Source organism: Hippocampus zosterae, chromosome 20 (assembly GCF_025434085.1).
Source record: "Hippocampus zosterae strain Florida chromosome 20, ASM2543408v3, whole genome shotgun sequence".
NCBI lineage: Eukaryota > Metazoa > Chordata > Actinopteri > Syngnathiformes > Syngnathidae > Hippocampus > Hippocampus zosterae.
Window position 1 is genome coordinate 3,317,181 of NC_067470.1, and position 16,002 is coordinate 3,333,182.

The 16,002-nt window shown below is 49.0% G+C and overlaps 2 protein-coding genes across 5 annotated transcripts in view; one reads left to right on the forward strand and one right to left on the reverse strand.

Moving 5' to 3' along the window:
- The first annotated feature begins 21 nt into the window (after positions 1 to 21).
- eef1a1l3 (eukaryotic translation elongation factor 1 alpha 1, like 3) lies at positions 22 to 3,252 on the forward strand. Its single transcript, XM_052054363.1, has 7 exons — positions 22 to 983; positions 1,057 to 1,236; positions 1,407 to 1,703; positions 2,076 to 2,226; positions 2,305 to 2,561; positions 2,683 to 2,917; positions 3,015 to 3,252. The coding sequence occupies exons 1-7, from the start codon at positions 840 to 842 to the stop codon at positions 3,104 to 3,106; spliced, it is 1,356 nt and encodes a 451-aa protein (XP_051910323.1). The 5' UTR covers positions 22 to 839; the 3' UTR covers positions 3,107 to 3,252.
- A 2-nt stretch (positions 3,253 to 3,254) lies between these two features.
- asap1b (ArfGAP with SH3 domain, ankyrin repeat and PH domain 1b) overlaps positions 3,255 to 16,002 on the reverse strand; it is a 29,135-nt gene continuing 16,387 nt past the window's right edge. The window contains exons 10-29 of one of the 4 annotated variants that reach the window (XM_052054332.1): positions 15,499 to 15,599; positions 14,705 to 14,774; positions 13,563 to 13,650; positions 13,442 to 13,490; positions 12,181 to 12,347; positions 11,182 to 11,315; positions 10,985 to 11,076; positions 10,714 to 10,900; positions 10,319 to 10,404; positions 9,967 to 10,082; positions 9,816 to 9,883; positions 9,418 to 9,525; positions 9,118 to 9,346; positions 7,997 to 8,065; positions 6,938 to 7,114; positions 6,324 to 6,402; positions 5,966 to 6,030; positions 5,366 to 5,883; positions 4,791 to 4,913; positions 3,255 to 4,577 (exon numbers count right to left, since the gene is read on the reverse strand). In XM_052054332.1, the coding sequence (XP_051910292.1) occupies positions 4,503 to 4,577; positions 4,791 to 4,913; positions 5,366 to 5,883; positions 5,966 to 6,030; positions 6,324 to 6,402; positions 6,938 to 7,114; positions 7,997 to 8,065; positions 9,118 to 9,346; positions 9,418 to 9,525; positions 9,816 to 9,883; positions 9,967 to 10,082; positions 10,319 to 10,404; positions 10,714 to 10,900; positions 10,985 to 11,076; positions 11,182 to 11,315; positions 12,181 to 12,347; positions 13,442 to 13,490; positions 13,563 to 13,650; positions 14,705 to 14,774; positions 15,499 to 15,599 (2,601 nt within the window). In that variant the 3' untranslated portion in view covers positions 3,255 to 4,502. The remainder of the gene's footprint in view (positions 4,578 to 4,790; positions 4,914 to 5,365; positions 5,884 to 5,965; positions 6,031 to 6,323; positions 6,403 to 6,937; positions 7,115 to 7,996; positions 8,066 to 9,117; positions 9,347 to 9,417; positions 9,526 to 9,815; positions 9,884 to 9,966; positions 10,083 to 10,318; positions 10,405 to 10,713; positions 10,901 to 10,984; positions 11,077 to 11,181; positions 11,316 to 12,180; positions 12,348 to 13,441; positions 13,491 to 13,562; positions 13,651 to 14,704; positions 14,775 to 15,498; positions 15,600 to 16,002) is intronic. The other 3 variants (XM_052054333.1, XM_052054334.1, XM_052054335.1) reach the window with 3 other exon arrangements.

Below are 16,002 nucleotides of genomic sequence, written 5' to 3' on the forward strand. Positions count from 1 at the left end.
GACATTCGACCCCATGCAGCTTTAATCAACAATCGAAACCCAATCTCTGGCTTTTAAACCACAAATAAGACGCTTCATTATAGAGTGCAGACCAGTCAGAATGTAGTTAGGCCGTGGAGGCTCTGATCGTGACCTTGAGGTGACCTGCCTGTTTGGGGTGAAATGTCTCAGCTTCGCTATCGTGTTTGATAGCAGAAGAGCAGCCAGAATTGATCTAAAGTTGACCCCACCTTCCTACTCCCGTTCATTCAACTACAATATACATTCCACTTGAAAGGAGCATCATTGCGCTTAGTAGCCTATCGGTGGCAATGTTGTCCACAGTTTTGCATGAACGATGAGAACGATTTTCTCACTATCGTCAGTTAAAAAAAACTGAATTTGGCGTTCTCGTGTTGCTCCAAAAATAAAACAGCATTGGGTTTCTCACCTGACAAATTATGATGAGTCCGATTCGCGAAAACAAATTAACAAACTACTCAAAGCGATTTAACAGCGATGACGCAGCATTAGGACAGGGACGGCGTTACAGGGGGCAATCGCCCAGTCGGAAATCGGCAAAACCCCGCTTAAGCCCACCCCTGCATTTTCTTTGATATTCTGAAAAATATTTTCAGATTTTCCATTACCTTTGGAAATATGTTTCCTAACTGGAGCACTGGCAACTGGAGCCAACAATGGGTCAATTAGTTGAAACGAGGCTTCGCACCTGAGCTCATCAACGAGCGGCCCATAAAAGCCTCCCTCAGGAGCGGCTGCCTCCAAATCCCTCAAAGCAAATTTGATCTGGAAGAAGAAACGAACCTGCAGGCTGCGGCATCTTGGCGTTATATCCGAGCATGGCAAAGGAGAAACCTCACGTCAACCTGGTGGTCATCGGCCACGTGGACAGCGGCAAGTCCACCACCACGGGCCACCTCCTCTACAAGTGCGGTGGCGTGGACCAGAGAAAGCTGGAGAAGTTTGAGAAGGCCTCTGCTCAGGTAAACCAAGCGAGGAAACCCCACCCTTGGGTTGCTACGAGAGTCGGCGCTCATTCCGCTTTTCACTGGGCAGGTGGGCAAGAGTTCGTTCAAGTTCGCGTGGGTGCTGGACAAGCTGAAAGTTGAGCGCGAGCGCGGCCTTACCATCGATATCTCGCTGCTCAAATTCAACACACGCAACTTCTGCATGACTGTCATTGACGCACCTGGACATCGAGATTTCATTAAGAACATGATCACGGGAACTTCACAGGTGCGTTGCACTCTAATCTTTTAATTTGGAAAAAAAAACTGGATCAGAAATGACAAATATCTGTGGGGAAAGCCATGAGTTGAATTTTGTACCAGTATTAGTGTTTCTAAAATGTATCTAAGTGAAAGACAACTGAAGTTGGGGAACAAGCAAGACTCTCGCTGTTGCAGGCGGACGTAGCGCTGCTGATGGTGTCTGCCGCCAAGGGTGAGTTTGAGGCAGGCGTGTCGCGAGGCGGGCAGACCCGCGAGCATGCCCTGCTGGCGTACACGCTGGGGGTCAAGCAGATGATCGTGTGCGTCAACAAGATGGATGCCACCGAGCCGCCCTACTGCCAGCAGCGCTTCAAGGAGGTGGCGCGGGCCGTCGGCGGCTTCCTCAAGAAGATTGGCTACGACCTCAACACCGTGCCCGTTGTCCCCATTTCTGGTTGGACCGGTGACAACATGATCAGCGTCACACACAAGGTGACAGAAATGTACTTTGGGACAAACGGCTCGTAAGTCCTTCAAACGGTGGTTGAATAGCACATTTGCCCAAATCAGTGGTTCACAACTTTTTTTTTTTTTTTTCACACCAGCTCAAATGATCAGTTCATGAGTGAGCACTGCAGCAGTCTAATGATTCTGATCATTTGAATCGGGTGTATTGAAGGAAGGGAAAGCTCTAAAATGTGATGGTGGCCCGATAGTTTGCCAACTGCGCTGTAGAGACACTGTATACATTGAATTCAACTTCCACCGCTCTTCATGTTACGGTAGAAACAAATAAGTGTCTCCATTGTCCAACTTGGAAAAGCAATTGAACTTGAAATACTGGGCTTGTTGTGATTTTCTTAGATGCCATGGTTCCAGGGCTGGAAAGTGCGTCGCCGACAAGGCAATGCAAGCGGCACAACTCTGCTCGAGGTGCTGGACTCGGTTCAAGTTCCTGTTCGAGCCCTTAATAAACCTTTGCGCTTACCCCTACAAGATGTCTACAAGATAGGAGGTAAGTGAAGCTTAAAAAAAAAAAAAATACTGGCCAAAAGCACTCTGTGGACAACGAGGCGCTTCTTTTGTTGGGCAGGCGTTGGGACGGTTCCGGTGGGCAAGATCGAGACGGGCGTTCTGAAGCCTGGCATGACGCTGACCTTCTCGCCTGCCAAGGTGACGGCAGAAGTAAAGTCTATCGAGATGCATCACCAAGGTTTGGATGCTGCGCTGCCAGGCCACAATGTGGGCTTCAACATCAAGAATGTGTCGGTCAAGAACCTGCGGCGCGGCGACGTCGCCGGCGACGCCCAGCACGATCCGCCCTCTGACGTCAGCAGCTTCGACGCGCAGGTTGGCATATTGGCACCTCGCAACCACAAGCCCCTGCTTTTGCATTCCACTAATTGGTAATGTTTATAAAAGGGCCCACAGCGTTCACTTATTTTTTTGGGGGGGGGTGGAAATGTCTTAGGTGATCATCCTGAACCACCCGGGTCGGATCAAAGCGGGCTATTCCCCGGTGCTGGACTGCCACACGGCGCACGTGACATGCCGCTTCGCAGAGCTCAAGGAGAAGCTGGACCGCCGAACGGGCGCCAAAGTGGAGGACCGGCCCCAGCTGCTGATCTCGGGTGACGCGGCCAATGTCAAACTGGTGCCCCTCAAGCCCATGTGCGTGGAGAGCTTCTTCACATACCCGCCACTCGGTACGGTCGCCTAATTACATTTTTAAAGCTGTCCAATTATGAACCTTTCACTCACTCCTCCCGGTCTCTTTGCATTTTTTTTTTTTTTTTTGCACAGGTCGCTTTGCCGCCCGAGACTTGAAGCAAACGGTGGCAGTCGGAGTGATCAAGTCGGTGGAGAAGGAGAGGGGTTCCAAAGCGGCCAAATAAGTTGGCGCTTGTATTCTGATTTGTCGAAACGTGACGAGACTTTCGGTTGAGTTTGAAAATATAATTTGAGATCCTTGACTCCTGTGTTGTTGCAGAATTTTTTTGGTTCAGCGTTTGGAAATAAATTTTGATTTATTGACCAAAAACATTGTGGTGGAAGTTGTTTAATTTGACATGCTTTGGAGGCAATTTTCTAATGTCAAGTGAGTTCAACATTTCTTTTCACTTTTTAGGGATGACTTAAATATAGGCCGGATTTGTACGGGGTTAAATTTTTGTATATTTTGGGGTGCTGAGCTGAAAAAAAAACTTGTCATGAAGTGTAGAAATTGAGTTACGGTTGAGAGAGTACAGCACTTTAATAATACATTTTTTTTGAGGCGGGGAGGGGGACAACCTGAACAATGGGACAAACTGCATGTGAGTGAGGAGCAGGCGACAAACTGTCGGCTTCTCATTTTCACATGTGTGCCCAACAAAAAAAGCTCTTAGCTCATCTTTTCACTTATGACACCGTCAACACAACTTGGGGAAATGACTCAACACTTTATTGCTGACAGTTTTTTTTTTGTCCGTTTCATTAAATACTGTTTCTTAATACTAACAATGATAATAGTGGCTTGGGGGTGCGTTTTCTCTCTCTCTAGTGGCTCTTGGAACGTTCCAGTCGTGCACAAGGCTGAGGGAGATCAAGTCAAGACGGGCTTGGAGATTCCAACACGGGCAGCGGCAGCAAGCGAAACTGCTGCCACACCAGGAAAAAAAAAAAAAAAAAAAGGGCAAATGGGATGAATTTCACCTTACAACCAGAAGCGGAACTTCCCACTTTATAGCGTGGAATTCATCATCTTATTTTGAGCACCGTAAGATTTGTCACATTCAAATGTGAAACCTCTCACGTTGCAGTGCGTCGTTTTCAAAGGCTGAAATTGGATCACATCGCATGGTACTCAACTTTTTTCTGTTTTGATTTTGGTGGTGCGGCAGCAATACACGGTTCTGTTCGTCTACCGCGAAACAACACTGTTACACACAAAGCAAGCCAGGGAGGGTCTACGTGGGGCGGCCGGTGGTCTTCCGCCGGCTACACAAATCGGGATCAAATGTGCCATAGCATGTTTATACAGTAAAACATGTATGTACAGCAGACGCACAGATCTATTTACAAAAATATATACACACAGCGTTTACAGAGAGATAAGTGCCGGAGGGAGCTGGTTTATGATATCGGGCAAGGGGGGGGGGGGGTCTCGAAGATAATACCGCAGGTGAGGGCAGGGTACGCACATTCTTTGTACAGCACGGACGAGGCTTTCCCCGTCGTTTTGACTTTTGCTTGAGTGTGTTCTTGTGGTAGTGCAAAGGCTTGACTTCATTGGGTGGCGCCGGTTTGCGGTCAGTCGCTGAGGATGTGCACAAAGGACATGGGGAAGACGCCCTTCCGCTCCGGCTCGCCCTCAATGTGACCGATCTGCAAGGACAAAATAGTCCAGTCAGCCGCTCGCCCGCTTACTTTTCAAAAGCCACACCCGGCAGACGAGGGCCTTCGCACCCTAATCCCCAATCGGAAAACCCTGAAAGCTGAAACTCTAACCGCGTCTTGAAATCCTACCTGACGGCCTTATCTGAGAGCATCTGAAGGCGCTAAACCGCAGCGGCGCCACGCGAGATAAGGTCAACTCACCCACCACTCCTGGTCCTCCTCGCCCGTTACCACGATGACCTCGCCCTCTACGAAGGTCAGCTCGTCGTCGTTGTCGGCTTGGCAGTCGTAGATGGTCTTCACGCGCCGTGCCTTGCTCTTACCCTGAAACGCAAACACACACACACGTCACTTTGGAAAACGCTCGCGGCGTCATGGCGCACCTAAATAAAGACGGTAGGAATCATTCGCAGCGGTTGACTTTTTTAATCTTGTTCCACATTGCCCAAAATGAACGAAGAATGTTGTATTTTATTTTATTTAATGAAAAAAATCTTTTTCAAAAAATCCTTTGGAAAGTCATCTAGTAGTATTTTTTTAGGGGAAAAAATACCCTGATGTAAATAAACGATGTTGGATGAAGATTATAACAAAAGTGAAGCACTGTAACAATGCACTGAATGTGTTATTGCGAAGTTTTCAAAGACCCCCCCCCCCCCCCATGTTGTGATTATGAAGTGCTGTGTGTAGGCAGTAGGGCGGCTCGGTGGCATTTTTGTAAATTGTCAAAAGAAACTGGGAGCAAATCAGTTCGTCATGATAGTGTACGTGCATACCGTATTGATCTTCCTGGGGAGGGGCACGGGGGTCTCAGAGGTACTGGGCGGGGTCCCCTCGGTGTCATCGGCACCCGGCTGCGGCGGGGGCGGGGCCGGACGATCGGGCGACGGCGAGTCCCGGGGCTGCAGTTGCGGCGGCGGGGGCGGCTGCGTCTGGGGCCTGGCCAGCGTGTCCCCCGGCGGGCGAGGGACCGCCTCGGCCGACCCCAGTCTGGGCGGCACGTCGGCCAGGTGGGGCTTGGGCGGCAGGTCCTTGAGCTGCGGCTTGGGCGGTAAATCGGCCAGCTGCGGCTTGGGCGGCAGGTCGGAGAGCTGCGGCTTGGGCGGGAGTTCCCCGGGCTTGGGCGGCAGCTCTACCGGCTGCTTGGGCGGCGGGTCGGCCGGATGCGGCCGCTCTGGGGCCGCAGCCTTTTGTGGGGTGTCCGCCCCCGGCGGTGACTTCTGGAAGACCTCGGGGGGGAGGCCTGCTTTGTCCAAGGAGGGGTGGTGGATGGTTTCGATCTTACGCAACGCCACTGGAAACATACGCATGCTCAATAATACACCTGCTAGTAATTATACTATAACTGTAATAATAATGCTAAATATCAAGCACACCTTTCTGAGGTAGTTTGGGAAGAACCCTTGGACCAAGTGTGGACTTTGTGTTGCTCGAAGTCGTACTGCAAGGATTTTGTTGTCGTTGTTTTGGGTGAAAAATGGCAATCAAAGCATCAGCAACACTCACTCATTGGACATTTCATTCGGTACACCAAACCCAAACAACCCTCGTTTGCAACCCAACCCACGTAGGAAATATTAACTCGGAAGCCAAGTCTTAACAACCGGTTTTCAAACCTCAACTTTGACTTGAGCCTCTTTGGTTGTCTTCAAACTCTCATTTGACCCAACAATCGATTTGAAAAGGCGAACTTTGCTCGAGGGCGTCCGTGATGCCGAGAGGGTCCCGTCTTACCTCTGCTGCTGAGGGATGCCTTCAAACTTGTTGGAGACGGGTGACATCTTGTTGACGGGAGGCGGCGTGGAGTCGCTTCCTAAAGCGTCGCCAAGCGCGGCCACAAACACACGACACACACACGTTACGCACGCCGTACGGTTGCTCTTCGGCTCACGCAAACGTCAAAGCGCTCAAGGTGCTGGGATGACAAAATAGAATCATGGGATGGAGGGAGAGGGGAGTGGTCATCTGGCTGAGCTTTCCGTACGCCCGAGTCGCTTAATGGGCGCTACAGTGGCCCCTCACGTTTCGCATCGAGGTGTCGTCAGCATTATCATTTTGACATTCTACTTTGAGTGGGTGCAGTGCCGTGTTTTGTTTTGAACACACAATCAATTCATTGATAGAATGATAAATTCTAAAAATACTGTACAGATGGACAATTGTTATTACGGTCTGTTTTTACAAAGCGCAGTCCTATGGGGAGCGATTTTTATTGGTTGTTGTTTTTTTTTTGTTGTTGTTTCCATTCATTTCAAGAGAAAAAGCCAATTTGAGGTGTTCTTTGTCGCGAGCGGGGAACAAAGCGTATTTGTTCGGGCACGGTGTTAATGTGAGGTCCGACTGGATACCGTGTGCTTGTGTCTCCTCCCCGGACAGGCCCCCTCTGATGTGACAGAGCGGGCCGGGCGGGTCGGACAGGGTGCGTTTGTGGCTGGGCGGCGGGGGCGGCGGCCTCTTCTTGGACAGGGTGGCGCTGCCTCCCGCCGTGAGTGCAGGCGAGGCGGCGGCGGCGGCGGCCGGAGCAGCTGGAGGAGCGATAATACACACAAGACGTCAGCACCGGCACAACCCGGAGGTCCCACGCCCACCACCACTTCACAAGTTCAAGGAGGAGATGAAGATCATGAGCAAGAGGGGGGAAACGGGGAAGAGATCATCTTTGTCCGAGCGGATACAGCGCAAGCGTCGCGTCACTTCTTGAAGACACCCAAAGGGGCGCTTTGACGCAATGTTTTCAATTTCAAATATCTGTTGTCAAATTGTGACTTTTGACGCTAACTGTTAGCATGTCAATGGCATTTCCCATTCATGGTAGCATTGAGCTAGTGGACCGTGCTCAAGCCAACATAAGTTTGTGTGTTTTAACTAGTCAAGGTGAAATTGTCGTTGTCTTCTGTTGAATTTTAGTACAAACGTGAGCTGGGAGTAGCATTCAACAGCCTGGCGCATCTTTTGGAAGAAATGTTTCATATTTGGCAAACTGCTGTCAAAACAGCTGAGTTGAGTTCACTGCTATCATACAGCGCGCACACCTTTCTCAAGTTGACGATGGTACATGTGTTGAAAATTCCCAAGGCGGGCCACTCGTTTGTCATGGTAACAATGCACGAGGTGACATTTTGATGCGGGTAAAACTTGTGTTTGAGCTTGTAGGAGTTGCACTGCACATGGAAACATGTTGTTTGCACATCTCATTTGACGTTGTCGTGGTCAAGTGGGAAGAAAGCGGCGACCAGAGAGCTCAGCCAGCGAGAGCGACCAGCCGCGGCTCACGTTTACAGCTCAAGAAAACAATCCAATTTGATCATCGCCCTTGGCATTTTTTTGTTCTGTGAGCCGCAAACGTGGCCAAGCAGCGGCCGGGGATGGCGAGGGTGAGCGGGTGGAAGTCAAATGAGGATATTCACGGATGTATGGTCGAGTGCCAGCCAGTGTGGCGTAGTGCGAATGAGAGCCGAGGAATGCCAAGTGTGGAGCTGAAAGAATCAAAAAGGAGGGGGAAAAGAAGACAAAGAAAAAAAGAGAGCGAGATGAGGAGGAGGCGCGTGGGAGAGCAACTTTGCATCTTTTTGGTTTTTGGAGTCAAAAGCGAGAGAAAGGAGCTGCTGCTGCTCCACACACGCGCCCCACAAAACAAAGGAGAGACACTCGGCAGCTTGTCGCTGCTACACTTATTTGACACTCCAAATAAACGGCCATACTTGTCTCAATCACTTTGCCTTTTAGTTGGCTGAGCCCAAAAAAAAAAAAAAAAACGCTCAGCGACCATTTAGCTCCAATGTGATTGAATTTGCACACAGTGAAATACTTAAAAATGTCAAATTAACAACAAAAAATGCTCTGGATAAAATGATATTTATTTTCAGTTCAAGTTTTATTGTTGAGCATGAGTGCTCTTGAATGCATCTGTTATCACAGAAATTTGAACTGGAAAAAAAACTTTTTTTTCCTAAATTCAGCGTTATATTTTTCTGGGCTTATTTTTAAAACGTTTAATATTATTGCATTTTTAAAAAATACTAGTACTGTTATTTAGTGCCCTGATTTCCCAATAAAGTTCTAAATTTGAACAGATGAAAATTGTTATTTTTTTCTGAGATTAAAGCTTACTTTAAAGCGAGTGGTTTTCTTTCTTTGTCAATTGCTTGTTTTTTAAAATAATTATTTTTTTTTTTTAACCACAAAACGTTCTGGCTTTTGCGTCAATAAACCTGCCATTGAAAACTGAGTACATGCTAAGTAATGAAGACGACCTGATATTTCCATCTACCACTTCAGACACCTGTGGATTCATTCTTCACAATTGCTTGTTTTTCATCCCAAAATGACACGGTCTGGTTCTCAAGTCGGTTACACCTCCAACCGGTCAAACCGCTGCTCTTATTGTGAACACAAGTGCATGTACGCATTAAAGGTGTTTGTCACGGTACAAATGAGAAGCTTTTGCTTCATTATTTGTGTCGGGAAGAAAAAAGAAAAAACGCGAGTGACTGAAATGAGCGCCGGCGGCCGTGGCGGCGATGCGAACCTTTGCCCTGGTTCCTGGGCGGCAGCGGCGGGCCGTCGGCCACGGGCGAGGACGTGAGGTCGGTGGAGGCGCTGTACATCTGGTTGGTGAAGGCGCTGTAGGACAGCCGCTGCTGCTTGTCGCGCTGGCTGATGAAGCCTGGCAGCGAGAGCTTGTCGTGCGGCGACAGGCTGGATGAGTGGCAGAAGCTCTGCGGCCGCGGCGACCGGTCCTTTTTGATGGGACTGGGCTGCGGGACGATAAGCGAGACGGTGTCACAGGTATTCGCCGCCGGACAGAAAACAAACGGCGACCAGGCACCTTGTCGTCCAGATCATCGTCGCTCTCGTCCATCTCCTCCAGTCGAAGGCTCCACTCGTACTCCACGTGGATGTGAGGGTTGAATTTCCCCTCAGCCGCCTGCACCAGCTGACAAGCAAAACAAAAATGCTCAGTCTAAGCCAGACCTCGTCCAAGGAAGGCCCAACAAGCCTCATTTGGATTCGCACCTTCACAAATCATCACTGTGTGGATGGGCCTCCATTTGGACAAATGGATTGAAATGGAGAACTTGCGTTTTTTTTTTCATTTAAGTATTTCCATTTACAGTCAATTCCAGCCCGCCATCGAGGAAGTGACACCCCCACCCCCAATCCCCACAAGTGACACAAGTGAAAACGCTTTTGCAAGGCCTTCCACGGCAATGTGCAAACTCTCACCGCCTCCTCGCACGGTGCGTTCCTCAGTCGCCTGGCAACATCCAGCGCCGTCTCCCCGTTCTGATTGGCTGAGGGGGCACATGGCGACCGACAAGTTAGATACGCACGACTACACATGAGCTGGCGCTTGGCTAGGGCGGGTGCGACTCACTGATATCGGTGGCCGGTTTGCCCCTCAGGAGCAGCTTGAGGCACTCGGGCTTCTCGTACATGCAGCAGTAATGGAGGGCCGTGTTGCCCCATTCCGTCTGCTTGTCCAGATTACCGCTATGAGGCAAAAACATATAATCACTCACTCAGCCAGTCTAGAAGACTTCCAGAGTCCACACAATGCTAATTGGTCAAAAACAAGGAATAGACTCATAATCGGTCCAAACGATAATGGGCATTTCGGGGCGTAGCAGCACCAGCATTTCCCCCCCCTTTTGTTTGAAGTTTAAAATAAACATGCCATTGTCTAAGATAGAAAAACATCGTACAAATATGAATGTATGTCAATGTACCTGTTTTGCACCAGGAAGTCCACTAGGTGCAGCGAGGTGTGGTCAGCCGTCCGAACTGAGTAGTGCAGCGCCGTCTCTCCCACTTCCTGCAGGAGGCGACAAACACAGCAGCGGGCGGTCAGCCTGTCTGCATCCAGTCACTGACTCTGCATCGCTTTTGAACAACAAGCTGTCCGCCATGAACAAAATGGCTCCTAAAACTAAAATAATAGACACCTGCCTAGCGGCCAGGCAGATACCGCACCTAGTTGACACGGGGCCATAAATTTCGCTTGAAATGAGCTGGATGACATGAGGCCAAAGAAATGTTTGAATTATTTTCCAAAGACTTGCATGCGTTTGAAAACTCAGTCAAGGAGCACGTCCGGCGATGCCAGGCCATTTGATTGACTGACCGGGCCGGCTTCAGGCAGAGGATCCATGAGCTCCACGCCCTCGGCGTAGACCTGGACCAGGGCCAGCAGGTCACGAGCGCGCACCGCCTCGTACAGGTCCATCATCTTGGCCGCCGCCGACGAGCACGTCTTGCGGGCGTACTTGTGGTCCACATACTTGGCGTTGATGAACTCCTTCCTCATCGTCCTGACGGGGGGTCGACAAGTACGTTGACAAGAACATTGACGGGTCGGCGACGGTATTTGCCTTCCTGCTGGCGCGTGTACTCACATGTCGCTGGAGGGGCCGGGTTTGGGCGAGGGGGACGGCAGGTTGCCCTCCATTATCTCATTGAAACTACTGTTCCCAATGTTCTTGGCCAGCTGAAAAAGAAAGTCAGACGGACATTTTAGAGCTATTGAATTCAGAAATGCTCCTACACAAAGAAACCACAACCACAACCACCGTGTTGCCACGTATGGACCTACCAAGAGTTCTGAGGTGCCCAGTTTGTCGAGCTCCATGGACTGGATGCGGGAGATGTGCACGCCCATTTCTCGGTGGATGCCGGAGCACTCGATGCATGTCAGGATGCCCAGGTTGGTGGACAGCCATTTGGGATCTACGAGCCAGCGACAGACACGTGTCAGCGCAAAAGTGGCGGCGTCAATGTGCGCTGGAGACTTCAACTGCGCTTGACGGTCAACGTGGCGATGCCCAAAGACAGAGGGAGTTTCGCACAGACATTTGTGGAACTATTTTTCTTCAGACTGATTTCCTTTCTGGCTACTGGGGCCAGTGTAATGCTCTCGTTTCTTTTCCTGCGCTAAATTGCATGCTAACGTCTATTTTCATTGTCCTCATTGACAGCCAACATGGAATCCATCCATTGACTTGCAAGTGGTATTCGTCCACATGACTACCGTTGTAGCATCTTTAATCGTCTAGTTGTCTTGTACTTATTTTTAAACCTTTTTTTGGGGCGGGGGGCACTTTTCGACTGCAGTGACTGACCGATGAATTGATGCAATGTGGCACAATTGAAAAGGGTAGCTCAGCGCTTTTGCGCGCATCTTGCGACGTGCATGCAGAGAGTGATAGAGAGACGGATAGAGTGGGAGGGCGGACGGTGCAAACACCAGAGACCTTCCCCCTCCCCCCCCAAAAAAACTGAAAGTCCTGAGTCATACTAGCACAGAGTCAGGGTAGTCCAGATGCGAGGCTTCGGTCACACGTTGCGCATGTTGAAAGGCAGCTGCCTGGCTGATGAAAGCCATGCACGGAGGGTGAATAATTTGACCGCCTTTCATTCCAACTGCACTTAATAGCGGTGACGGATTACAATAAAAATGAAGACAATGCGACTTAGCATGCGTGCAGGCCTCTCCCAGCTGCTTGTGTGACTTTTGTAACAGCGTGATGTAACGACGAGGAGCAAAAAGCCTAAAAATGCTTAGGAGGAAGAAGGTAGTGTCTCTGGGCCCTACCTGCCGCGCCACAGTCGCAGCACAGCTCATTGCCCGGCATGCGCAGCACATCCTCGATGATGGCTTTGGTGAGGTCCTCCAGGCCGTCCTCGCCGCCGCTGCTCTGCTCGCCGCGGAAGGCCATGTTCAGGGCCTCCTCCTTGCTGTTGGTCAGCACCGAGATCCAGCTGCGCAGCGAAACAAGGCGCTGTAGTGGTCAGAACTTAACGAAAATTGTGTTCCCTGGTGTTCTCATTGTGTGCAATCAGGCTTTTGCAAATATTTGGTTGGAATGCAATGACCAAATTTGTTGCCAGTTTCCTGTCGTGTTACATACTCGGAACTGACTCACACCCAACTGATATTTTAGCATTATAAGAAATAGTTGAAGGAAAAAAAAGAACATTTTATTGATCAACAGTCGGATTCTTTGATGAAGGTTCAATTTAAGTGTGCTCGTTTTCTCCTTGCTGGGTAGGTAGGATAATGACACTTTCATTCATGTCAAAACAGGAGGTCGGAAATTCGTCAGAGCTACCATTTGTGGCCTGCGTAATCACAGGCTTGCTACAGCTCGATTCAAGACATTTCAAGTTAAATTGAAGATCAACTTCACAAAGTGATCCTAAATGGCTCAAGGAGTGTACCTAATCTTGTGGCCAGTGGAACTCATTTCTATTCTCATCATTAAGCCAAAATTTGCATGCAGGCTGAATAATTGCTCTCCGGCAAACGAGGTTTAAGACACACGGGCACACATGGGTTTTCCTGCAGGACAGATGGGAAATACCACGCCTGCCTTTCAAACGTGGCATCCCGCAGTTCCCGACATGGCACAATCTGCTCGCAAACACCACAAGGGATGTGCTTGCGTGCAAAAAAAATAAATAAATAAAAGCCTCTACTGACAAGGCACTGCTAATTGAGTGACTGGGAGGGCTGAGTGCTGCTGGGGAACACTGAATATTTCATCAGGCACGCTGCGGAAGACGCCAGCGCTGACAATGTGCGCGACGGCGAGGGAATGCTAGCGGTAGAGGCGCCAGTCTCAGTGGAACGCCGTCAAGCCCGGCAACCACCTATGGCCTTTCACATGATGTGTTGGCAATCAGCTGCTGCACTCTGCGTTCTCCTTTAAAGCGTTTTCATCAATTTGAAGCAAGGCCCAATTTGGAGAAATGTTGCCTTATTGCTAATTCTTGCTAATTTTAACACTTTCATTTTGGGGAAATCTTGTCACGTCGCCGGTCCAACATCTGATTGGTTGATGAATTGTACTCACATGACAAACTCTTGCTCATCCTCAGCTTGGAAATGATACGTGCGGTTATCTGCAGGGGGAGATACACAAACCGTCAGTAGTAACAGGCGTGGCGACGCGTTTCACGTCCGCGCACACTCACGGGAAATGAGATCAAAACACTTCCTGTCCTCGGCACTGGGTTTGACCTGGCAGGTGAGGAGGTTGAGCTTCACCGGCTGCCTGTTGGACTGCAAGGAAAACACGCGCCCGATTAGTGTTGCAAAATACCATCGCTCACTGGCAATCATTTGGGCGTTTGCCACATGCACACGCTGTAGGCGAAGAAGTCCTGCCTCTACCGGTGAAAATGATGTACTGGCGCTACTGGCTTTATGTAATTCATTTCTGTCATGTGTATTTTCCATCAAATATTAAGTTTCCCCTCCCCAAATATTTTGTATTCGTTTCAATTCTTTTGCCATAGTATTTATTTTGACAAACACAGGCCTGTTATTTGGAATTCATTAAAACTCATTCAGTACCAGCCAATTCTGGAAAGACGTTTAAAAACGTCTTTGGGAGTGAATGAGTTAAAATGCAATATTTGTATAATTTTCTTTTAATATTTGCAGGGTATTTACTATACTCATTGTGATCCCTCAGAGGGAATTTTGTATTATTTTCAGATATTTTTGTCACAATTCTAATGTCGACCAAAGTCTGTCCCAGACATGTTATGCAGACACTTGGCAACTGCTTCCAGCTATAACAGCAAATGCATCATAGCTCCGCTTTCATGAAAAGTGTAGTGACTTGGATATTTCAGCCTAAAGAAGCGGTTGAATAAGTGAACTGGAGCGTACTCGAGATGGGGGAAGAAAAAAAAAAGTCAGTTCACATCGCCACGACGTCTGGCAAGCTACTTTCAATACACAGCCATGATGTCAGCGCCTTGGACGCGACCACGGGCGTTCTATCCCTCCGGCTCGTCATCGTCATCCAGAATTTTTATTCTTGTTGTGCATGTCCCGTGTTCAAGAAAAAAAGCTACCCTTTCCTTAACTCGGCTGCTGGTGCACAAGCGTGCACTGCTGCCGCCATGGCGCGCATACACGCACGCACATCCACGGATGAGTCACCCTGGAACAGCAGGCGGAGGGAGGAGGGACATAGTTGCCATGGCAACCAATCTATGTCAATTCCACCAGAATGCACGCTTGCACGTGAGGAAGGGAAGAGGGAGGAGGGGGCTGAGGGGGTCAGGGAGGCCCTCTGTGTATCTGTGTGTGTGTCTGCACTCACTGTGGCATGAGAGATGGTGAGGATGCCCCCCTTCACCGAGCACTGCCTGCGCTGCCACACCTTTCTCAGCCTACAACGGGTGCAAAAGAGACAGCCGCAGCTTTGAGTTTGCTCAACCTTTCCTGAGACGCAGCAGACGTTTGAGCAAATGTGGTGGGGGGAAAAAAAAAGTCACAAAGCACACCAACAAACTAAAATGTCGCAAGCAAGTATATACTGCGGCGCCTTCAGATACGGGGCCGCATCACGCTCGCAATTTGAAACACTCCAATCTTCCCCCGTTGAAAAGAATGGAGGAAAACATTGCACTCTGTTTTTTTTTTTAAATCATGTTTTCACAACACAGTCATGAAACAGAAAGTCAAGAATTAAACAGTTTGTGCATCATTATTTATGCTACAATCTCGTTCAATGTTCTGTGCCTGCATTAGCCTCCGGGATGTGTCTAAATGCGTTGCTCCAGTTTGTGTTGGAATATTTGTTGCTTCAAGATTTCTACTTTCAGCACTCGATGCATCAACGGCATTTTCGAAATATGTTAGCATTAATCTAAATATAGACACTGGTAGGGCACAATGATGTCGTTTAAAATCTTGTCTGTTTAGCGTTGTAGTAAACTTGAGTGATGACTTGATTGAAAGTCAAAGCAAAACAAAATCATCTAACGGAGGGTTGATATGAGTCGAGCCACTGGTACCCGCAGGCGCCAGTGCACTTTGTTGTCTTGTGCGTAAAGCCCCAGTGGGCTGGAGAGGAAAGCGAGCGGTCCGTGCAGGGCCCCGCGCCGGCCTTACCCGTCGCTCTTCTTCAGGAGGTAGCCTTTTTTCTCGCTGCCAAATTCCTTGTTGCCCTGCAGCTGGTGCATGCTGTAGCCACCTTGCTTACTCTGCGAGTCCTAAAAGGCGCACAAACGGCAAAATGAAATCTGCATTGCGCCACAGCGACAGGCCACACAAACATGCAGCAAAATATAAACTCACTCACTCACTCACTCACTCACTCACTCACTCACTCACTCACTCACTCACTCACTCAGAAAGTGTGGCAGGAATGCTGAGAGTTACGACTCGTACCACTAGTAGTAAAACTTGAACATCGACATCAAAGAGGAGAAATGATTTAGATGAGATCAATTTAAATTGTTTAGAAACATATTAGAAGCCGAAGAACGAAAATGGTGACATTAAAGATAAAAGAAATAAAGTGGTTGAAGAAAGTGTGCTGAAGCCAAACGATGCAAATTTTGTTCATGAACGTCATTGAAAACCGATGCGAAATGACAACGCAATTACTTGCTG

Bases quoted from the DNA above. Each gene is read 5' to 3' on its own strand.
- eef1a1l3 (XM_052054363.1), top strand. From the start codon at position 840: ATGGCAAAGGAGAAACCTCACGTCAACCTGGTGGTCATCGGCCACGTG. The intron at 2,562-2,682 runs GTTGGCATATTG...GAAATGTCTTAG, and splicing joins TCAGCAGCTTCGACGCGCAG to GTGATCATCCTGAACCACCC. The intron at 2,918-3,014 runs GTACGGTCGCCT...TTTTTTGCACAG, and splicing joins CTTCACATACCCGCCACTCG to GTCGCTTTGCCGCCCGAGAC.